Source organism: Bactrocera latifrons, unplaced genomic scaffold (assembly GCF_001853355.1).
Source record: "Bactrocera latifrons isolate USDA-ARS-PBARC rearing strain unplaced genomic scaffold, ASM185335v1 scaffold_65, whole genome shotgun sequence".
Classification (NCBI taxonomy): Eukaryota; Metazoa; Arthropoda; class Insecta; order Diptera; family Tephritidae; genus Bactrocera; species Bactrocera latifrons.
In genome coordinates, this window is record NW_017537323.1 from 167,736 (window position 1) to 193,161 (window position 25,426).

General features: G+C 36.1%; 1 protein-coding gene across 2 annotated transcripts in view; it reads right to left on the bottom strand.

Moving 5' to 3' along the window:
- LOC108975460 (calbindin-32) overlaps positions 1-25,426 on the bottom strand; it is a 182,697-nt gene that overhangs the window by 115,875 nt on the left and 41,396 nt on the right. For both annotated transcript variants that reach the window (XM_018943955.1, XM_018943954.1), the window contains exons 5-6: positions 11,788-11,874; positions 7,081-7,221 (exon numbers count right to left, since the gene is read on the bottom strand). In XM_018943955.1, the coding sequence (XP_018799500.1) occupies positions 7,081-7,221; positions 11,788-11,874 (228 nt within the window). The remainder of the gene's footprint in view (positions 1-7,080; positions 7,222-11,787; positions 11,875-25,426) is intronic.

Consider the following 25,426-nt stretch of genomic DNA (forward strand, 5'->3'; position numbering starts at 1 on the left):
CAAAAAAAATTTTATGAACAATTGAAAATTCAATGAAAATACCGCAAAAATACCGCAAGACCCTTTGACAACCTAATATTATTTACAATAGTAATCATTAATCTGATAGCTACAAACCTAACGGCCAGCACAAGTACTAAACTTAAAATATGGAACTGCTTTCGAAAGTCCTATTAGAAATTGTATCCATTCGTTTCTCTAAACACTAATGGTCTTAGATGGTTTCGTCTATCTTGGAATCAGTATTAACACCAACAATAATGTCAGCCACGAAATCCAACGCAGAATATCACTTGACAATAGGTGTTACTGTGGTCTGAGTAGGCAATTGGGAAGTAAAGCCCTCCCTCGACGAACAAAGACCAAACTCCATAAGTATTTATCATTATTCCCGTCCTGCTTGTATATGATGCTGAGGCGTGAACGATGACAACATCTGCTGAGTTTTCGAGAGAAATGTTCTGTGGCTACATTGGCTAAGTTTTGTCATCCGAATGGATGAAAACACTCCAGCTCTRAAAGTATTCGACMAKTGGAGAAGGACTCGGCTACAATTGGTGTAAAACAGAGAAGAAGAAGAACGATCTTCGCTCTGTTGACAACTAGCTGACCGGTTCAACTCAGGTCGTTGTATAAAAACCTTTTAATTGACAAAGTATCTTCACGACATTTGGCATAGATTATTACCTAAGAGAGTGCTACTCTGCTTGAACAACTTGTTCAAATCAGACAACTATAGCATATGGTGAAATATCTTACAAACTGACCGATTATACTCAAGTCSTTATATGGAAAACTTTTTTAATTGGCAAAGTATCGTCAACACATTTGGCACAGATTACTACCTAAGGCATCGCTTCAATCTCCGAGAACACTGTACAGATTAGAATGCCATAGAATATAGCTGTCACCTAAATTGATCGATCAAAATCAAGACGAAGAWGGTTGTATGTAATTTCTTTGCTATAAAAAACGCATCTGTGAAGCTATTGACGTATTTTCAWCTTTTATTATATTTTACTTCAATGGTATAAAGTCGTCAAATCATATGAAAGATAACTTTTTAACCGGATCATTTAAAATAGCAGCAAAATTCATTTGATCATTAATTTCTTTAAAGCATTTTTCTGAGAAAGCCATAATCTTAAAATTTTTTAATAGACAGGCTTCCATTCATTATACGCATTTTCAAATGAAATTCTATGCAGCGCACGCCTTGGCATGTGTACACATAATAATGCGGCAATAACTACGTGCAAACACAGCCACACGCATGCATAGAGGAAATAGCTGTGTAGGTGGGTGTGAGTGTTTGTGCAAATAGTGACACGAATTAATTACAAACAACGCTATGAGACAACAAACTTTGTGACCAACGGGCACAACATTCCACCCAGAGCACAGCATAACATTACATAACTTAGCACTGAGGGTAATGATAAGCAACAGTGTCTGTATTATGTGCAAATATACAATTTATGCCTTACGGACAACTGACAACATTTGTTGTTGCTGTTCGCTGACCACGAGCTGTCAAAGTGTCAGTACTGTATGAAAACTACGAATGTCAACGCAATTTCTACTTATGCGTCGACCATAATTAATCGAGTCATGACAAGGCGACCACGCAAGGTGCATGAGGAGARATGTTCGAGCAGCCGGAGGACAGCCATAATAAACTATAATAACTGTGTACAGAGAGGCGCTACACAATGTTAGCTGATTGTCTTCCGATTTCACAGAGCCTCTTAGGACTTGTGARCTACGAGGCAGTGATGTTGCTGAAATTATGCAAGCGTTAAGACAGCTTGCACATTCTATTCACCAGCGACCACAGCATTGATAGCATATCAGCAGAACTTGCACTCCTAGACCACTCTCAGTGGCTAAATAACTACAGAARCTAGTTCGCCAGTTGAGATTTCAACTATTTTGACCACACTGCCGCAATTGCAATTACACTGTTGCATTTCAAATTGTATACGTCCGCGTTGTTCATGTGGCGTGCGTGGATGTGTGCCTTAGTYGGTGATTGCAATCGACCTCCAGTGTTGACTTAAAATTCATGTGCACACACAATCGCAAATTGTGTTTCCCTCTGCTCAGCTGCAATTCGCCCATAGCAATAGAAGTTACATAAATGTATATATAACACCCCGGACTCTATATATGCAGTGGTCGTTGGGTTCCATTACACGTTTACGGGTTTAATTTTATTGACCAATGCCATTCAATGCTTCGTTAAGACTCGTATGTTTCAATAAAAGTTTTTAGGTTTTTAAGTTTGGAAACTTTACTTTAAAGAGAAAATAAAAGAAGATCAGCAAGAAATGTTTTGATTTCATGAAAAACTACATACGGTTCTAATCTACGAAAAATATTATACGAGTATAATATTACAATATAAGATACTAATATATTTTGGTCCGAACACATGTGAACAGCAGACTACAAAATTTTGGAATTGCAAAAAATATTTTACTTTAAAAATTTTATTATCTTTGTCAACACCTCACACAACACAAAAACAAAAAAACGAAATATATATATATATATATAGGATCGAAAGAACGTCAAGCTCTTAGTATTATTAGTGTGATCCCAGCATAAATGCGATATTCGTTAATGTAGTAAACGTCTTCCTGTTTCTCTACTTCCACTGATCCACCGATGGGTACTGAATTGAATAGTTTGAACCTTGTATTGTTCTCAACCATCCGCACAACACAACCTAGTTAACGTAGTCACTATGTTTTCGTTCACTAAATTACGTCAATGTCGGTATTCATCGTAGCCAATGCTTAAAAGACGATAATTCTTCATCAAAACTTTTCTCTCGWACACTTCGAACGCCGGCTCATCAGATTTTGTCATTGCTCATGTCTCCACTCCATATAGCAGGACGGGAATTTTRACTTTGGTTTTTGGTCATTAAGAGAGGACTTTAGTTTCAGTTGCCTACTCAGTCCAAAGCAGCACCTGTTAGCATGAGTGATCCTGCATAGTTTTCAAATCTTATATTGTAGTTGGTTTTAGAGCTGGTTCCATGATAGACGAAATTACCTACATCTGAATGTCAACAATACCGTGTTATGCTCTTGGGAATCCGCTAACTGATTGATAACAAATTTCACTACCTGACCCCTTCACTTCGCTTCGTTATACAGTCTACAAAAAAATCATTACAGCTGGCGCGGTTGTTGAGGCCAATGGTATCATTATCTGACACCATAGAGAGTTCKCCTGTCTGAAACCCCTTTTTTATCAAACAGCTCGGAGAGTGCTGTCGAATTAAAGTCGATAATTTCACAGATTTCCTCCAAGATTTGACAATAGCTGGTCAATTGTAGATATTGACTTATCAGCCACACTGATAAAGTCAATTGTAGATATTGACTTATCAGCCACACTGATAAAGTCAAATCAGTTTGTTGACGGAGGGCTTCAGACTTTCGCACAACACTCTCGATAGGACTTTATATGCAATATCAAGGAAGCTTATCGCATGATCGTCTTGTGCAGAGTTAATTTAGGTTTCAATTGCTTTCATACAACCAAATCCTACAGAGAACCTGATTGATGCACCTTTTCAATTCGACCCCTGCCGCTTTGTTGTTCATCAGACGGATAATAATTTTTATTTAGCGGTGACTAAGGGAAGGTGTGGACTGTATGTGTGGATTGACTTTGGATCAACTCGAAAGCTCGGAATGGAAGTATTATAGTTATATACTATAAGTATATGAGTAGATATATATTTTTTCTTTTATATTCGAGTCTTATAAATTTTAATTTGCTCACTGAAATTATCTATACAAACTGCTGATATATTTATTATCAATCAAAGATCTCCAAACAAATGACATATTTACTTCAATTTYATTTGTAAATGAAGCTCTATATATCCAGTGAGTATAAATATTTGCAAATACTTATTATGTAAGTATGTGTTTATTAGTCTGCTCACTCGTGTAATTTGTGGTATTTATTTTTCACTTCCCCAYAAGCTATTGAGTTCTGTTCGAATTAATGCAATTGGCATGCCAAAAGGCAGCTACCGATTGTGGCTTTGGTATGTGTAGTGTTGGCATAAATTTACGAACATTACTATACACACACATATTACACATACATATATTATATAATGCATAKGTACTGCTCATTTTAATTAAAAGTTCAATTCAATAAGTATTTTACCAAATTTCAACGAAATTTTAAAACCACAAATTATAAAAATGTCAAGTGCGGTCAGAGTGCGGAAAAGGAGAAGTTGGATATCATTTAAAAAAGATTTAAGGATTTTATTTTATAGTCGTGCTGAGAGGGAATTTTAAATATTGAAAATACCTTTAATTTTCAGGTAATTTAAAGAGCTTACTGACTGAAGTTGGTACAGATTACTTTGAATAAAATATTAAGTCATTACATGAAAAATWCAGAGCGCTTATACATATGCAAACTAATCATTTTTGCAGAAACGGTTTGGAATTCGTTATATAATAATATAATAGCCGTTTTCCATGMTCTACTCCATAGACTTAAGGTCTGCTCTCTTGTTAAACAATTTACATTTGACAGCAACCTTTTGAAGTCAATAAAAACAGACTTACTATACCGTTTATATTTGAGTGTACCAGGTTTTAGACTTGTGATGATGGTTTAATCGAATCGTGACTCCCCAAGGTATGACTAGTTAAGCTCTCAAGTCTCTACAACTTGACAAAACTCCTTTTTTTTATAAATCCTATATAGTTATTTATTTGAATATGCTTCAACTATTACAGCTTATTTCGGAAGAATCCTAGTTTTACTATTAGACGCCACATTGAATTGACCTACCAAAACCACTTTCATCTTGTAGTAACTTAAAGTAATATTTAAGGTCTGATCCATACTCTTCTTCTGTTTGTTAGATTTTTAGTTAGGCTAGGGCTTATCTTTTATAGAAAGCTTTTAAGGAGGCAAAATATGGATAAGTAAGGATGGCATCGGTTGCCTTATATTGCTGTAGAGGAGCTATAGAGAAAAGGTGGAGAGAGACTTCCACTAAAGGTAGTGTTTTGGCTTCAAAAAAACCCTAGTCAAACCAATTATGTTCTATATTGAGTTTGTTTAGTAGAGGGCGTCCGAAAAGGCGAAACTTGAAAAAAATCTTGGGCGTATCTAACGAGCGTGTTCCATCGACATTTCCAGTGCACTACAGACTACACCAACAGTAGCGTTTAGTGCCATTTTAAACATAGCACCTGTGAAGATTTCCGGTGGGTGTATTGCTGCGAAGTGTGCTAAAAAACTCAAAAAAGCTGAGTGAATGAAGAGGCCGAGCAGGAATATGCCGATATTATGTCGTCTTCAACTGCTTTCCTGAAAACTTGGATCACTACGTCTCAGAGGTCACTCGGGGCGGCTTTTTCTCTCTGCTCACATACCGACGAGGGGGAGGTGGTTGGGATGTAAGGACGTAGCYGGCGAAGTTTTTCACAGATGGGTCGAAGCTAGAAGGAAAAGTTTAGAGGGGAGTTTTCTGTAGGGGACTCTCCGTCAATCTTAGCTTTAGGATTACAGGAAGACTATAGTGTAGAGTATTTCAGCAGAAGTGGCTGCTTTCAAGGTGGCGGTAGGCATACTGCTATAAAGTGCAGCCTCTTTCGGGGAAGTGAGCATCACTCTGACAGCAAAGCGGCATTACTTGCGCTGAGAAGTGTCCATTTTCAATAGACATAGCATGAAGCTACTTTATTGCAATGGAATATCAAAATGAGAATAAGTTGATCTCCACTGGCGTCTTTCGTACGGGATCGATATATCTCACGTACGCTTAGCAGGCGCTGGTCAACGACTTGTACTTGTGCGAATGAAAACGTTATTATATTAAATATAGTAGTAGTAAACTCATGGTGGAAAAATTCAAATCGACCTTCTAATATAAAATCCTACTAAATTAAAAAAGCGCATTATAAATCGTAGACGAGTATGTCACCCACGTTATTGTAATGTGTCGCCAGTTCGTGTATTGAATAGAATAATTTCACAAAACAACCTACCGTTTTGAGCATCTTTCGAGAACTTTTTCTGCAGTGACTTCAATGTCATTGTGCGTGTGCAGCAAAGCCAGCCCGATCAACCTATCTTAAAGCATATTCGTCCACAGCCACGTTTTCATGCACGAAGTGTCGAAAAAACGTGTTCAGAGCTCACATTAGCCACAGGAAGTGTGCAGAATATGCAAAGAAAACTGTAGCTCTACATCGCAGCTCTTTAACGTTTCCCTTGCAGTAGTTAGTAACTTGCTGTAACCAATGGTCAAGTTCAGTTGAGCTTCAAACGTCGCATGACGTTGTTTATCCAAAAAGCCTTTGAATAAATCTATCAAACAGTCAAAAAGATTTTTAATTTTTTTGGTCTACAAAGTACATATGTATGTATATACTTTTTATGGAAGCAGCAAACTCAGTTGAAATACATCCAATACTTCTCAATAAAAGCGCATTTTCAAATCTTCGCCGATTGTATCATTGTATCCTACAGAGGAATTTACTCTGATACCCTGTAGTATTCTTCGCAAGTTCTCACGTAGAAATTTTCGCATTTTGTTTGTCGACCGCAGGTTCTTACTTTTCTTCGTCTACTTTCAGTTTTGTCGCCATTTTCATGTCTAAATAAATGGATTGACAATGTTCCTCAGCTTTTTGTATTCGAATTCGGAACGTTACAAGCAGCGTATCTATCATTTTTGATGTCTTTGCCAGATCGATCGAATATTAAATTTCCCCCATTTCCCCCCTCTGAATCCGCCACTGAGTATGTAAGTCTTAGTGTTAATCTAGGCGAATAGCTCTACTTCATTTCACACCATAAAAGAATGCGTTCTTCAGCATCAACTCCCAAATTTAAAAGTTTGTTTTTTGAAAGTTTTAAAGAATGTAACTCAAAACGACTTTTCTTCAACCTATTGAGAAGTAAGTAAAATTCGCCGCGCAAATGACACAATACAAATTCGTCAATAATTTTTCATGATGTACTTAATACGCAACTATTCATCACCATTAATATTGTATAATATTTTTTACAAAAACTCACCATCGTATCGGTGTATTCAATTAATTTATCCTCGGAGACATCATTAATTTTCTTGGCTTCCTTGAGCAAATCACGTAAAAAGTTTTTCAGCTCATCAGCTTCGATGTAGCCGGAATTATCGGTGTCGTATTCGCGCCAAATCTGCAAAACACACCAAAAAATCAAGGAAATAATAAGCAAAAAGTGAGTGATAAGCAAAACAAATTACATAACAACCTAAACAATAACAACAACGCTGAAAATTAATAGTAAAWCATAAGCTTAGTGTTGGCGGCAAAGAGACATTGTGGATATGTAATGAAAAATGTTGAGGCAAATGAATGGGCTTGAAAGATAAGAAGTTGACAAATACAAGAAGGTTACATATACCTCAGAAGAGTGCCCTCAATTTTGATACGATTTTAAAGCAAACRTGTTTGGAGGCGTCAAAGTTCGGCGGAAAAGTAATATAAAGTTTCTTGTAGGAAAATTGTTTAAGGTTTTTGTTCTTCTCTCCGCTTGCCTTTTCAATATCATATCTCATTATATCTCCCACTTAGTATTTTTGCTTTCTTCGGCTGTTGCTTTCACATTTTCCTGCTGCAAAAAGAAGTTTCATCTCCAACATATTTATTCATTATTTACGCAATTTCTTTCCACACAATTTGATATGCATTAATTTTGCAAACGCTGCACGAAAAATTGGTCGTCGTCTGCCCACAATATTTCAGACAGCCTATTTGCTGTCATGCCTCCTTTGTGCGAATATTTTATTTGGTCAGTTAGTTGCTTGTCGTTTTCCCTATTGAACGCAATTTATTTGAATCAATCTCAAGTCAAATTATATTTTTTTATCAATATCAATGGCGTGGAATTAATTGATTAACATTATAAAAGTGAAATATTTATAAATGACAAATATTTTTATTCCGTATGTATTCCGTATATATGTAATTTAGGGTATTGCTATAAATAATTTATTTAAACTACACCGTCTACCAATAGAGATACGTATGTAAAATTTTGTCTGTAAGGTTTGTCATTTCAGCATGACACGTTTCACTTTGGCGCAAACGTTTGGTTTTTCGTTGACTGCTGAAAGAACTCTTCGCGCAAAAAGTCGTCTTCTCTGTTGAGGCCTACTTCTGGCTTAATGGCTTCGCCGAAAAACAAAATTGTCAATCAAAGTCCTCATGTGACTCAGAAACGCAATTGCATTCTAGTTAGCATTATAAGACGAAGCTGACCGACTTTTTTACCCGAAATTTGGTGAAATTGATGCGAACGATACTTATTTCCAACAAGACGGTGCGTTGTGTCTTCACGTCTAATCATGAACACATTGCATGCAAAGCTTGGTGATTTGTTGATTTTGAGAAATGACCCAGTCAAATGGCCGCCAAGGTCATGTAATTTAACGCCTGGAGGATATTTTCTCTATGGGTGTGCTAAATCAAAGGTCAACGCCAGTCAATCAACAACTCAAGGGCAACATTCAGCGTACAATTGCCGACATTTCAGCCGAAATGCGGCACTGAGTCATAGGAAATTTGCCTAAACTGAGATATGCAAACGGTGCCGTGGTAGCCATTTGGCCGACCTTTTGTTCAAATCATATATGTCATAAGAAATATATTCTGAAAACACCTGTGGAACTGTTTATAAAATCTGTATATCGAATTTCCAAAATAAGTGGCTACAACCAAAATAAACGACGAAACGTAGCTGTTGATTCATCCCAGCTGGTTACAGAAAAATAACTATTAGCTATAACTAGAAAAAACAAAAACAACAAAGCGCCTGGAATCGATGACATACCAAACAGAGCTCTAAAGGTAGCTGTAATTTCAAAGCCCACTCTGTTCTCTAAAATGTACAACGCACGTATGAAAGAAGAGGTGTTCCCAGATCTTTGTATAGTTCAGAGCATGGTTCTAAACCCAAAGCCGAAGCATAAAAAGAAACCGCTTGGAGTTTGCAATCCAGAAAGCCGGGGGTTATCAAAAAATCGAAATCCACTATCGATACATAAAAGAAGCTTTCGATACTGCAAAATGGTAGTAAGTGATAAAAATATTGTTACGAGTTATTTTGAAAATGGAAAACTGATCTACGACACCAACGAAGGCACAAAGAGCTACCCTATTTCAAGTGCAGTAAAAAGGTTTAGTATCATGCCCAATTTTATGGAATATTATGTATAGGATGGGGTATCGGTTGGTAACAATTTTTTGTAGCTAACGTATAGGTTTCAGACAAGGCGACTCCCTATCGTGCGACTTCTTCAACCTGCTTCTGGAGAAAATAGTTCGAGCTGCAGAACTTAATAGAGAAGGTACCATCTTCTATAAGAGTGTACAGCTGCTGGCGTATGCCGATGATATTGATATCATTGGCCTCAACACCCGCGCCGTTAGTTCTGCTTTCTCCAGACTGGACAAGGAAGCAACACAAATGGGTCTGGCAGTGAACGAGGGCAAGACGAAATATCTCCTGTCATCAAACAAACAGTCGTCGCACTCGCGACTTGGCACTCACGTCACTGTTGACAGTCATAACTTTGAAGTCGTAGATAATTTCGTCTATCTTGGAACCAGCGTAAACACCACCAATAATGTCAGCCTGGAAATCCAACGCAGGATAACTCTTGCCAACAGGTGTTACTTCGGACTGAGTAGGCAGTTGAGAAGCAAAGTCCTCTCTCGACAAACAAAAACCAAACTCTATAAGTCACTCATAATTCCCGTCCTCCTATATGGTGCAGAGGCTTGGACGATGACAACATCTGATGAGTCGGCGTTGCGAGTTTTCGAGAGAAAAGTTCTGCGAAAGATTTATGGTCCTTTGCGCGTTGACCACGGCGAATATCGCATTCGATGGAACGATGAGCTGTACGAGATATACGACGACATTGACATAGTTCAGCGAATTAAAAGACAGCGGCTACGCTGGCTAGGTCATGTTGTCCGAATGGACAAAAACACTCCAGCTCYGAAAGTATTCGACGCAGTACCCGCCGGGGGAAGCAGAGGAAGAGGAAGACCTCCACTCCGTTGGAAAGACCAAGTGGAGAAGGACCTGGCTACGCTTGGAATATCCAATTGGCGCCACGTAGCGAAAAGAAGAAACGACTGGCGCGCTGTTGTTAACTCGGCTATAATCGCGTAAGCGGTGTCTACGCCAATTAAGAAGAAGAAGAAGAAGTATGGCATAAACGTAGAATAATGTTCATCAGATCTCTGCGTGAAGATTCGGTATAAAGTGAGCGTTAAATTACAAATGTATTAGTAGAACATTTGTTGTGAACGAGCCTTATTTTTTCTGTTTTGTTAGCGTGGCATCTGTCAAGCATATCAAATAAACTTACAGTCATTGAACAAACTATTGGTTGATTGTGTTGAAAATGTTAAACTATCTACTGAAAAGTTTTTTGAAGACAAATGCTACAGAGTCATCATACTCATTTAGAAGCAACATGCAACATGGTTTCAACGGTGCAGAGATAATTAATTTGATGTGAGAAATAAAAGACGTGGACGACCAGCAAAAAAGTTTGAAGAGTCGAACTGGAAGCAATTCAGATGAAGATGGTACTTTGAGTAAAATGCAAACGGCAGTCATGTTAAATTTCAGGCCGTGTGAAAGCTATGGGGAAGTCAAAAAAGTGTGCAAAGGGAATGCCACATGAATTGAATGAAAGACAAATGAAAAACCGAAAAAAACACTTGAGAAATTTGCTTCAGAAACACGAAAAAAATCAGTTTTGCATTGGAAATCATTTGATCCGGGACARCCGTCAACATCGACTCATATGGTTGCACAGTGCTGAAAATGAAAGTGTCTTAGCGGAAAAGCTGGCAGTAAGAGAGGATTCAATCAATGTGGGGCTTGCTTGCATGATACATACCTACATCTATACATTTTCATAAACTTTCTTTCTACATGTTGCTTTTACTTTGATTTCTATTCTGTGTATTTTACTAATATTTTCGAATGAGTGTTAAGGGGTTACATGGGTTCCACAGTTTCAAAAAATCGAAAAATTTGTGTGTCTTATTAAATTCTGTAATATCTCTAGAATATTGTYCTAAATTTTCAAGTTGATCCAACTAATAGTTTCGGAGTTACAACCTTGAAAAGTTGGAGGCTCGGAGTCAGGTATAGACTGAGGGGGCAGTAGGTAAAACTTTAAACGCGTTTTTCTCAAAACTATGTTTTCAAAGTCGGTTGTCAAGATTTATCGCGAACTACTTAACTCTACTCTTGATGAAATTTTACACAGGTCTTCGAGCTATCATTTACAAGGTCTTGAAAGAAGGATTTTTTTTAATTACAACTATTTAAAAAAAAAATTTCGAGAAATTTTCATCAAAATTTGCATTTTTTTATAAAAACGTGTGCCAAAAATCCAATTTTCATTTTTTTGTTTCCTTCGTCCAATACCCAGTTTATTGTCTTTACTAAATCGCGTATTTTTTTTTTTTATTTGAGATGATCCTGAAAGAAGTTCTGCTGACAACGCGGATGCACCTCTTTTGACGAGGGACTGCCGGAAATGGCATCTTAATGACTGAAATTTTGATATTTTTATTTTTTTGAAAATTTTACAAAATGTTTATTAAATATGAGTATTTTAAATAAAAAAAATTTTCATTAAATATTTCATTAAAAAGGCCGTTTTTGCCCAAGGAAACCTGTGTAACCCCTTAATTGCTTTGAGCGACTTACCTTCATAAATTCAACACTGGATTCCAGTGGATTGTCGAAACGGAAGAGCAAAAGGAAATTCTCCTCCATTGGTAAAAGTTGAGCAAGCTGTAAAGAGAAAAAAATAGACACATACGTTAGCGTAATGTTGAGCAGTAAAACGTAGAGCGTAAATGCAGACAATAAGGAAGAAAAAGCAGCAAATATTAGCTCAGGCTTACTTTACTGACTTCTTTCTCCTTTCTTTATTCTTTAATAGTTTTTTTTGAAGATATCCTTTGATTAATTCTTGCCTCTTTCATTATATCTGTTTTTCCTCCTCTTTAATAGTTCCTCTTGATTTCTCTACATCTCCACTTCACTTAACTTGCGCTTAATGAAAAAGTAATGTTGCAGAAAAATCCAARAAATTCTACTCAAGCGCAATCGAATTCGTAATCAAATTGAATTCGCAGTCAGCACTACAATTCGTTGGCGGCAAAATTGCAGAGAGAAAATTGTCATCGGCAGAGTTGGAGTGCCGAGGTTTCTCATGCAAACTCGTGTATTTTAATATGAGCCTTTCAGATATTTACGGTAACATTGGGGGACATAAAAATTGAACGTTGAATGTGCTCTAGCGTGACTCAGGCGCGAAAAACTTTTTAGTAAACGCTTTCTAGTATAATTTATACAATTTACATACTTAAACTGGTGGGTATATGAAATACGAAAATTTTGTCGCTCAAATTTAAAAATTTATTAAAAAATTCAAAAGAATCTCTATGCATTTCTTTATCAATTTTTTATAATTTTTTCATAATAGTAACTATTTTCTCTCTTAAGTACTAGAACAAAAAATGTTATAACAAAAATCGGGGATCCTATAAAATATATAAGTATGTATATAAATRATCASCGATCATTGACGATTGAGCCGMTTTAGTCATGTCCGTATGTCTATCTATATGACTCTAGTGATCGGACTTTAAAGGTCTCAAAATACGCAAGAATTCTGCTCTAATAAATAAAATATTTTTTGAAAATGCTTGCCTGAAACCCTAAGAAAGAAAAAATATAAGTATTTTTATTGCGAAATGGAGAAAAATTACGAAACTTACTAAATAATAAATAATTATAAATTACTCTTATCAAATTGAAAGCTGAATTTTGTTATAGTTTTAAAATCATTTTTTATTCTTGCAAATACATTTAATCTCCTTCAAAGTAATCCCCTCCTGCTGCAATACGAATCAGAAATGCAGCATGAGATGGTGCATTATCGTGGTGCAAAAACCAAGTGTTTTCGGCTTACATTTCGGGCCTCTTGACACGAATAGCTTTTCGTAGACAGCGCATAATGCTCAAATAATATTCCTTGTTGACAGTTTGGCCCGGCGGAACGAATTCATAATGCACCACAAAACCCTCAATTTATCGGTTGTTTCGAGATTATAAGCGTAGAACCTAGTCTCATCTCAAATTATGATGCGTTTCATTACATTTTGATAGTCAGAACGCATTGTTTCCCAGATGTTAACACGACGGTTTTTTCCAAAAAAATTAGTATCTTCGGAATCATTCAAGATTTCATTCTTYTCSAGCTCAATTCATCTTTSAAATCGCCTTCGYCRATCCAAATGATAWGCCCAAACTATCAGCAATGTCTCTAATAGTTAATTGACAATTTTCAAGCACYACTTATTTGACTTGTTTTTGACCGATTTAACACCACATTTTTCTCAACAATCTCACGACCGGCTTCGAACTCGTTGTAAGACTTGTAAACACTTTCAGAAGACAGAGTTTGATCTTCAAAGGCTTTTTGCAACATCCTTAACGTATCTGCAAGCGAAATTTCATTAAATGCAGACATAGCAAAAACTTCACTTTTAGAGCCTCACAAAACGACGCGTATCTCTAATACTAGCGAATATTTTGACGTGAAATTTAGCATAGATCCCGCAATTAATTGCTATGTCTTCTCTGGCATTTGCACATTCGAGAAAACGGCATTTCCTGCAATTAACTTAAGATGCCAAATTTTGTGCGGAATTAATCAAGCGGAAATTGCGTTTTCAAACTCTACGCACTTTAACTGAAAATTTACCAACCATCTACGGGGAAAATACAGTTCAATGCAAAATTAATTTCACTTAGCGAATCCTATAACAACAACAGCAACAAAATCACAGATTTCAGGCTCCAATAGAAAATCAAATCCAGCTATAAATACTAACCGCACTCAAACAACTGGTAATCTGTTGCAGTAAAAAGCATCTAAATTTTGAAACTTATGACTGTCATCACTTTAATTCAAGCAGTTAGAATTTAAGCTTGCATATTTTGAAGCGTTAAACAGTTGTCGCTTTATAGCTTCTGTTTAATTGCTCGAAGGCAAAACCGAGGAAACGGAAAATTGAAAGTTCGTGGAATTTTATAACACATGGTTACGTTGGTATGCTTGTGACTTGTGGAATTTCCATTATACAACGGTGATGCATGTGTGTGAAGACAAAACTTTAATTAGTACACTTGTTGGCTTTCGCATTAGTCACTTTGAAATAGAAATAAAGGAATGAATTTTGTAGCATAACTTTCAATTTWAAGTTTTAAGGCTTCTATCTAAGGTAAAAGTCCATTGCAAACACTCACCAATCTATGGTACACTCGGCTACTGTTGAGGCGTTATATACAGTTAGAATTTACAAAAAATCGAATTAATTTAATATTATTTTCTTAATGTACTTATATTTAAGAATACACACAGAAAATTCCGTTCCATTCCAGTGTATACTTTCGAAGTTACAAGCAACATTGAAAAGACATTTCAGAGTGCTTGTAAGTTTAACTAGATTTAATATTACTTAAACGAAATCTGTGTGGGTTTTTAATTTGAGGGGATCCAGTTCAGAGATCAGAGGGAAATCAATGTGGAAATAAAATGCAATATAGCTCACACGTGGAGTTGGCTCAACGAAAATCAATCAGTCAATGTTCACATCTCATCAACTAAATGAGACTTGGCTTGGCACATGGAGTTATCTCCAAGTATTAAATATGCTTCGGTTAGCTACACTTAACTATTATACAATTTTATACTGCTGTATGGCAATATAAAGTTACCTTCCATAACCAAGTTTTAGTTATTGTTTACCTTTGAGAAGAACCTTAAATAAACACATATTACTTTAGTAAAGATTGGATAGTTACTCAAAGCTTGACTGCTCTCATGCTCTCAGTCTTTCTATACACTCGTAAAGATGTATGCGTATATTTTTTAAAGTGTCCGTAAACGTTTTTATAGTCTTGCAACATGTAGCTACAAAGAATAAAGTTTTGCTCACCTAAGGGTTGTATGTATCACCATAACTTAATAGTGATAGACTCGTGACGAGTTCAAATCAGGGTGATAGTCTCTCGTTCAGTCCCTTCCGTCCATGCTAGCTGTGAGTTGAATAAAAATTGAGATATCTTGATGAAACTTGGTATACGGGTTCCTTGCCAAAAAAAACAAAAACACGGTACGAGTTCGTATATGGGGGTAATAGGACCACCGCCACGTAATGTGTAAGATATGGAATTGAAATTCAAAGAGAATCCTTTCCTAATAGTAGTATGTCTGTGTGGTACAAATGTGYTGAATCTGCTCAATACTTCCCCCATATACCTAATACAAAGATTTTAGAACTTCATTGTGATTTCATACCGCTTTTATCGGCCAATATGTGCGTAATCTTAATAATTAACACGCTYTGTGTTCACCTAGACTCCATATGCCGAACAAGCCTTTTGTACTTGAAGGTACTTCAYTGGCTTTAATCCTTGCAAGTTACYMAAACTAGCTCTTCCTTATTTGCTTCAAATTGTCTTACTGCTCTTCCCCTTTCTTTGTTATAAGAGGAAATATTCTTTTAATTCATCATTTAAACATCACGATTGAGCAACCACGAATCACTTTTTCACCCAGATTACCCTAGTTAATAATACGCATCCTCAATGCATACCGAAGACGCTAGTGTTACTGCGGAGCACATCATCAAAGTATCAAAGATACCCTATATGTCCGTTCGCAATCACGTGCAAAGATTGGAGCTGTATTATGAAGATTTTACGTAATGTTGCAGACAATGTGGAAACGTTATAGGGTCATGTTTAATGACTTTTTCGTGTCAGAATTGAAAGATGATAATGTGGACGACSTTTTTTTCCAACAACACACAATCAATTTATTTAAGAAAACTATTATTGGGTGCATTTTATCGCGCCGGGGGCCTGTGACATGTTATTCATAATCCTGAGATAAGTCTGAGACGATTGACACCTTGGAATAGAATATCCTGCGCGTAATTGCTAACTGCTGCAAAAGTGGTCGAAAATTTGGTCTCTAGGCTGGAATTTATTCGAGCCATTCGCAGCAGCCAGTTGCCCAAAGTCATATTTAAAAGACAATGCAAACATTTAGTTTTATAATAAAGCTAAACTCTCTCCCATAACATTAAGTAGTATGCGTTTTATTTCKTCTGCTATGTTATCACTAACTGATTCCAGACATATATTAATGGAAAGATAGACAACATGGGGACCTAGATTTCCAGCTGATCCAAATACTCAGTGACCATGGGGGTACACAAATAGTGTTATGACACTTAAATGTCTTCTTCTCTCCCATAAAGTAATACGTAGTAAAGTTGTTCCGGTGGAAGAGACATGCGATGGAAGCAGGTTAGCTTTAGYGAATAAAGTTCCGCACTCCGGCTTTTGATGCTTCGTCCTACTATAAAAGGCTATGTTACCAGCTCCTATTTATTTTACTGTGTGTTCCGTCAAAATATATATTTGAATTATTTATGTTTTTAGATACTGACTTACTCTTCATTTGAATGTGTTGACGATCTCATTCGCCCTAGAAAATTAAAAATAAATCACAAAAATTTTATTATTTCTTCTAACAAATTCAACTCTAAATGAGTCTTTTCATTATTTCTCACTTTAGTCTTAAGTTTTTAATCCAAAAAAATAAAATTATGCCACCAATTTCAWAACAAATTCATCGCATTAACTGTGGTTAATGATTACCACAGGCATTCAACAAGCGCAAATTCTAAAACGGAATTAAATTTCTTATGACAGAGGAAGAAAATTAAAATTCCGCCAACGTTTAAGAGTAGTAAAAAGCGAATTTCGCAGCTATCACTGCTTTCTTCTGCTTCTCAATCGTCCCTATATATAATATATATGTGTATGCTTCCAAATGTGCTTGTTAAAAAATTTGCATATGCATTTAAGKCTGAGCGGCAACTTTGGTGAGGAAACCGCAACGTCATAGCAGCCGCGCATTTAGCGGAAATACGTCGACATATTGTCAAACTTTGCGAATTTGCCCTTAAGAAAGTGGCTGTGAAAACAGAAGTCAGTCGTAAGGATGCCAGCATGCAGCTGMGCTGGCGCATTGTGATCCATTCAAGGCCAAAACAGGATATGCAGCCATACAATAGCGAAAGGTTACTAAGCGTACAGCGGGGAGTTGAATTGCCCTGCGTGTGTTGAAGTACGAAGAAAGTTGCGAAAAGTGCGGCAGCGGTAATGAAAAAAGTATTTAGGGTGAGAAAAACTAATACACGAAGGAGCTGCAAAAGTTCAACAAAAAAAAAGTTACACAAGAAAAAGATGCATTTGCCAGGGTGGAAAAAGAAATAATAATTTGCATTTTTCAGCATTTAGTAGCGCCAGGCGTTACAATAACGCCGACTGACAGCCCTTACAGCTGCTTACAGCGCTAAAGTTTCGCATGATGGAATTTTAAAATGCAACACATTGGCTGTCAAAAAAAGTTTCGCAAAAACCGTAACCAAGGCAGACTTACTACGGTTGGAAGCGCATTTCTTTGCTTTTATCAAACAGTGTTTTCTGTTCTGAATTAAATTTTAGAATTTGATAAAAGTAATCGTTTTTTGAAAGCCTTCATTTAAAGACAGTCATGATTTGCTTACATATATTTGTTTACAAATGATTTAGGAACCAAATTGTTTACCAGATTCTTCTACAGTTAAAATATGGATGTATTGAAATAAAATTTTGAAAATATCCATCTCAGACTTTAAGCTAAATTTCCCAGACATTATATATTTCTGTGTTTTTATCTATCCAGTTCCAACCAACCACTACCTAATTGGCATACACAATATGTAATCAAACTTTTCGTCGATATTACGAGTGTAGACAGAGACTTTATAGATTTTGTTGTGAATCTTCTTCCTTATTGGCCTAGACAACGGTGCGTCGTGGTATATCTTCCSCAGAACCTTTCTCTCGAAAACTCGTAACGTCGACTCATCAGATATTGTCATCGTCCATGCCTCTGCACTATATAACAGGACGGGAATAATGAGTACCTTATAGAGTTTGGTTTTTGTTCATCGAGAGAGGACTTTATTTCTCAATTGAATATTCGGTCCGAAGTAGCACCGGTTGAAAAGAGTAATTCGCGTTGGATTTCGAGGCTGACATTGTTGGTGGTGTTGATACTGGTTCCAAGACAGACGAAATTATCTACGACATCGAAGCTCTATGTATGTCATTAGTAAAGTGGGCAAGTACTATTTTTTTGATAACCAGACCCTCTATCAGATCCAATTTCTTCGCTTCTTTGTCCAACCTGGAGAAAGCAGACCTAACGGCGCGGTTGTTATAACCAATGACATCTCTGTCCAGTCCTGTAACTCGAATTACTTACTCCAGCAATAGATTGGTAACCTAAACTACATTATTCCCTATGTAACTTGTTGTACATGGGTATAAATTTTGCTGTTGTTATTGGCCACTTCGAAGGGAAAACTGAWGCAAATAAATTAACGGAAACAGAAYGAAGCCAAGGCATGCCGCCACTCTGGTCAGGGTTAACTTGGAGTTGGTGTTATTTTTCTTTTCAGTGMGTAACTGCAGCTAAGGGCAGTTGCTCCGCTGCTTTGTTGTAAGTTGCAATTTTGTAGTGCGTTATTTAGTTTGAAAAACGTGTAATAAAATTGAATCACTAAAATGTGAAGCTAGTCCTTTATGAATAATATAACGGCAGTTGAAGCACAAAGCAAACTGTAATAACTAGCGAGCTACCAGAAATTTCACATTTTGTGCTGTATTTCTCTCTACTAGAAAAGTTTATTAAAAAGTTCAAAAACACGTTTGACATTAATATAAAATTCGATGCTACGTCTCCATAAGAAAGCTGTTTTTTGATTATCTCTTTACAATTTTTGGTTGTTAATATAAGAATTTTTGTAACTCATTAATCTGCTAAAGGTAAATCTATTAGAACACTGGCAAAAATAGTTAATTTTTATATTCGGCAACATTCCAGCATTGACATTGGCTTCAAATAATAAAAGAGTTTTAAATTACATTTACCATTACTAAGCTCAAATTCGCAAAATTACTACCTTTTCGAACTTTGGGAAGGAATTTCGAGCATGCCTAGGAGGAACTCTTTCTAATTTTTCAACAGAATTATTCAATCTAAAACATAATTAATAAAAAATTAACCGTCTACAATGTGCAAAACTTAACCTGTAAATCAATATTTTATATTGGAGGAACGAAATGAAATACCTCTACTTGCTTAAATCTCATTTTTTAACAGATTAATAGAACTTTATTAAGCAAGGACGTATTCATATCGACGACAAAACTATCGAGTTCGAAAATAAACCACGTCATATCGACGACAAAACTATCGAGTTCGAAAATAAACCACTTTAAGTAATTATAGTTGTAGGACTATACGCAATTCCTACTCTTGTTTTCTCGCCGCGCACCCTGGAAACGTGAGTAACTCGTATGTAAGATGCGGCAGCCAACCCATGTGGAGCCTAGGATTACGGCTGAAAGAGAGCCAGTTTCATCGTGGATCCGACATATTCGGCTTAAGGGTTCGTTGAGGTCTAACAGCAACGTCTGTTTACCAAAGGTGCAGCTGCCAGCGGGCGTCGGTCTTAAAACACACGGATCGCTATGGAAATTTGGCTTCAAGACTGGCATAAACAGTAAACACACTGGTTGACAGATCGCGTAAATTTTTTGCATCCTAATTAAGGACAGTTGTACCGTCCTAGGAAAAAATATTTACCCGTCTTCCATATAAGCAGAAAATTTAAACGAATAACTTCCGATACTTGACAGGGTGTATATTTATTTATTATCATAATTTTGGATAGAGACCTTGAAAAAACGTATATTACAAGATGTTTATTACTTACTAACAGCATTTTACCTTGTGTTTTTCTTTCTTTTCATATTTTCAAGTAGAGTTTCGCGCCAAATAAATCAGCAAAAATCTGCAAGCATTGCATCTATTATATTACTATTTCTTCTATATACGTGATAGCAAAAACATTAAAACGGATCTACATTCAGGGTATTGAATACTTCATACTGATCCTCTTTATATTTAAAGAAATTTTTCGTTGCAGACCAAGTACTATTTACACTCTGCGAAAGATGTAAAAGTAGAAACGTGCTGTCAAAAAATTAAGGATGTATAGAGCTTAATTACGAAAGGATTTAGGTACACAAACCGTCTGCGTTACGTATGTGGCTATCAGCCCGTAGTTCCACACTWAACTAAGTCTAAATTACAATTAGTGAAAGTCCAAATTTCTTAAAGTAATATACTTTCAGCAGGAACCGAGTTGAACTGAATTTCTTTCGAATGTAAAACGATAAAAAAAAAACGTTGCTTATGAGAACTATTTAACTTCGCAGTACACCTATATGAAATATTATCAAGGACGCAAACCACATGTTAACGAAGAGAACAAAAAAATCTATCATAGCTGTAATTATTTCTGTACTTATCTAACTTTTTTAACAATTTATAATTGGCGTTGACGACAAGTTAGGTGGGAAAGTGCGTTGACGCACAAAAAATTATTTTCCACTCGTGTCAAGGTATAATTCTAACTCACGATGGCTGTGAAATTTTAAAATCAAAATCTACGTATCAAATCGCTTGAATGCAATAAATAAAACCATATTCACCTCATTACTGTTCATCACCGTCTGAMGCACACACACACTCATACACATTCTCGTGCTCGAGGGCGCACTAATTAAAAGTGACACGTGTAATGCGTCAAAGACACATGTGGCAACTGTGGCGCAAGAACCACAAGCACAGCCGCAGCTGCAACCGCAGCCACAACCACATGTGTGTGCGTGCAGCTGGGCGCAGCCGAAAAGAAAAACAAAATAAAGTTGGGCGAAGGGAAAGCATAACAAACACAACTGCAAACTGTTGAGTAATGAGTGGCGCAGAAAAGTCAAAAAGCAAGTGCAAAGCGTGCGAACAATTGCATGTGCTCACGCAAAGATGCACGCACACACTGCAATTGTAGTTGAAATAAATTTTTATATACATTAGGATGGTGCTTAAGTTTTTGATATAAACAACTTTCCACGTGCCTTAACCTTGTGAAACCCTTTTCTTTTCAATTCAAAGTTAGATGTCATTTCTTTCTCGCACTGGTTGCCGTTTAAGCGACTAAGGTAATGTAAGGAAGGACAAAGTTCTGATGTAACCAACATGTTATGCTCCATTATCAGAATGTAACGTAAGGATGTCGCTATAATGGCACACATCAACTGATTAAGTAGTTAATGAAATATAGTATTTCATCTATATTATACTCCCATTATCCAGATGGACCAATGGAAGGAGTTCTATTTTTGACAAGACGCATCGTGATTATATTGATATACATACATATATAAAACTATAACTATCTGCTTTAGTTTTCGGTATTACAAACAACTGTTTGGTGAACATGATGCTTTCCAACTTTACGAACCAAATACCAAACATGTGAATTTACTATGTACTTGATAGCCCACCCTAATCTTACCACAATGCATTGTATACATATATTGTAGCCAAAATTTTGCCAGCAGACTTGTTGCTGCCACCGAATTGCAGTTAAAGCAACAAAGTTTGCAACCAACACGCTTTTTATTGCTCCTAAGCCATTTTCTTGCTTTCCACATCGGTTTTATTTTCCCTCTCATCCGCGCTATTCTTTCGTTGGCAGCAGCGCGATTTATTTCTTTGTTCGCCCGTCAGTCTGACAGTCAACACAATGCATTTTGTATGCAGCTGTCACTTTGACATCTTGTTTGTCATACACTTTCTTGGCACACTGTGCGCGCAAAGATTTCTGCAGTGTTACTTGTTTTGTTGGTTTTTCTTGTAACTTTTTTGATTTAGTGCACTGTGGTCGTGTTAACATGGTCTGCTGCTCTGGTGCCTTGGCCCTATATTAATTTGGTCGAATGTATTTTGATATTTGGCTAATGTTCGCAAGACTTAAAAGTAAACTTTCATATTATAGAATTTATTTTTGAGTGCTTTGGAATCTACTTGTTACAAATTCGTATAATTTAAAAGCGTTAATTTTAAACTATTATATACAGTTTTATATATAGTACTACCCGTTTAGTTAATCACTCATTATCTCTTTTCAGATATTTGAACTACTCTTTCAGGTCAAAGGCTATGTAAAGGCTGATATTTTAGGTGTCAGAAAATGCTAAAGAGATGTACTGCGACTTTTAAGCCTCAAGAGGTCAGGATATTCTTTTAAAAATGCAAAGAGAGACCAGGATACTTATGTTCATAACATTTATGAGTTTAATTTCCAACACTTCTCTAATCAGTAGAATTCAATTCCTTCTCTAACTACCATAAAGCCCCAGTAACAAAAGTACCACTGAAAAACAATGCGAACTTCTATAGGCTGACGACTGGTCTTTCTAAATCGAACCGTCATTATCTCATCATTCTTAATATCAACTATATTGAGCTTCAACAAACTTATTGAGTATAATCATTGTTGGTTTAGAGATACAAAGTTGTTGTTGACCAGTAATTCATTATCCTACAGGTTTTGAAAAATTGTTATGCAATGATTTCAGAGATGACATACGATTGAAATAAAGGTAATACCAACAAGAAACATATTTGAGAAAAATGCATATACGGCTAAAAACGATTTCATGTTGGTTCTCTCTTTGTTCTTTAATCTACATAACAATTGAGAATTAAGTGAACGAATAAATGTCAGTCTTAAAATCAGAGAAAGAGCTTTGAGTAAAACAATCCGCTTTTGACAAAACACATCTCAGMCTCAGAAGGGAAAATTATTTTGAGGTTTGAATAGCACTTGATTGTAGACTTCGCCGAGTCACGATTATTAAGAATTCTCTAGACAGTGAGAAATTCTTCTTCTTCTTTACTGGCCGCTTATGAGGCTATAGCCGAATTAACAACAGCGCGCCAATCCTTGTTTTTTTTCACGGCTGAAGTTGTTGTCGGTGTCGATGCTGGTTTTAAGGTAGCCGTAATCATCTACATCTGCAAAGTTATGACTGTCAACAGTGACGTGTGAGCCAAGTTSCGAATGCGATGACTATTTGTTTGAGGACAGGAGATACTTCATATTTTCCTCGTTCACAACCGAAATGAGAAAATATTATATAACTGGGAAAGTGCTATACCCAGTGTAACAAACTAAGAAAAAACTATTTTCTTTTCTAAGCCGCTTCCTTTGTTCWTTTATCACACCCATATTTGGATAARAATTTATTTTTATGTATGTCGTGTGCACTTAACCCACATATTATCCTCCATCATATATTGTCTACAACTCACACGTAAACAGAGTCAACACGTACACAAAAAGGTCACCATTGAAAATCAGATAAATAAATGATTTCAACGCCTTTCTTTCCATCAATACAACAATAAAAGGATGTTAAAGGACGCTTTTGTTTGATTGGTTGCGGATATTATTGGTTGAGTGTGCTGAAGTGGGCGGAAAAACGTTTGAAAAAATTAAATACAATTATTTGTTTTAACAGAAAAAAAAGGTTTTAAGGCAAATGCAAATATGAGAATATTAAAGAAGAACAATGTTGTCACATTTGTTGAATGATATTTGATTGCTCGTATGACGACAGAATTCTGCAAGATACAATTTATATATGACAGAAATTTAAAATGCAATTTTCAAAATAATATTTTTAAAAGAATCACACACAAAAAACTAAAATTCAAATGTTATAAATAACTATCAGTTTAGGCTTTATACATTTTGCCATCGAAACTAACGATTGAATTTATCAATTGTGTCAATTAAGCTTTAGGCCTCAATTAGTATCAGAATATGATTAACATGCTTCACTATGGAACTAATTTAAAAAAAAAAAGAATTTAACTTAAATAAAACTTCTGGAAGAAAATCGAAAATTTCATCACCTCTAACACTTTTAACTAAAAATTTCGTAATTATTCTTCAAAACTTCAGAGGTCTTTTAAGCGAAAAAATCGATAATATATTGTATTGATTTTAATCGATAATTTCAAACCACCATCAAATATAATCATGCTTATTAAATAATACTGTTAGGGTTAGGTTAAATGGCTGATAGAAGATAACAAGTGGACTACTCTATATAGCCCTTTATGAGGCCATTGAAAAGAAGAACTCCTGTGTTCGAACTTACAAATTAGCAAACCGCTTAGTACAAATTTGCACAAGAATTTAATTCCCCTTTCTGCCAACTCAATGGTCTGAAGGTATGCGCTCCCAAACGCGGACAGTCAAGAAGGAAATGTTGAGTTGTTTCCACCTCATCTTGTTCCATACAGCTTCTACAGATGGCGTCTGGTAAGATTCCCAAACTTATAGCATGGACGCCAATAGTGTATGGCCTATTGAACGCCTCACAATTAGGGAGAGGCTAGCCTTACTGAGGGTAACGAGATCACTAGATCTCTTTCGATCGATCTTGGGCCGTTATGAAGACAAAATGAGTAAGGATTTCCGAGTGTGCAGACACCCGTTTTTTTTAGAAACCCAGACTCTCTGAGTCTGATGGCAATATGTACAGCCATACACCTTCCGGCGATATCCACAGGCAATAAATAAATAAAGTTAAATATACAAGCTGCGTGTCAAAGTAAACTTTTTGAATCTACCGCCCCCTGGTGGCTCCATCTATATGTCTACTTGTGCGTTAGAATCTGCTATCTTTATCGATTGTGAGTGAGAATTTCATGACATTTCATAGATTGGAAGTGAATTTATTGCGTTTTAAGTGTCAGTACAAACATACTAAGTATCGGTACGAAAATTAGCTTCGAACAAAGAGCCAAAATTACATTTTGTTTTAAAATTGGTAAAACTTTTACCGAAACGTTTCAATTGATGAAAGAAAATTATGGCGATGATTACTTATTCCGTAGAAGAGTGCGTTCAACTTTTTCGAAGTGGTCGTGAGGACATAAATGACGATCAACTTGTGGGCCATTCAAAATCCGTGATCATCGGAAATTCCATCGAAACTGTGCGTGAATTCATCAAAAATCAGCCGAAATCATCATTGAAATTCATGGAAATGATATTTTATGCTTAGCTAAAACCTTTTTTCTTTCATTTTAATAAAATTATAAATTTACTAAGTTGAATYTAGAAGAAAAAATAACATTTAAATTTAAAAATAAAGAATTCTTGCATTAATATAATTATTACCATATATGAATGAATGAATGATGATGAGGAATGCACAGCGACCTTTGGTCTATTGTGGACTCTCCTTACTCACAGTGATTCGCTTAGCCCCAGCCCATTAA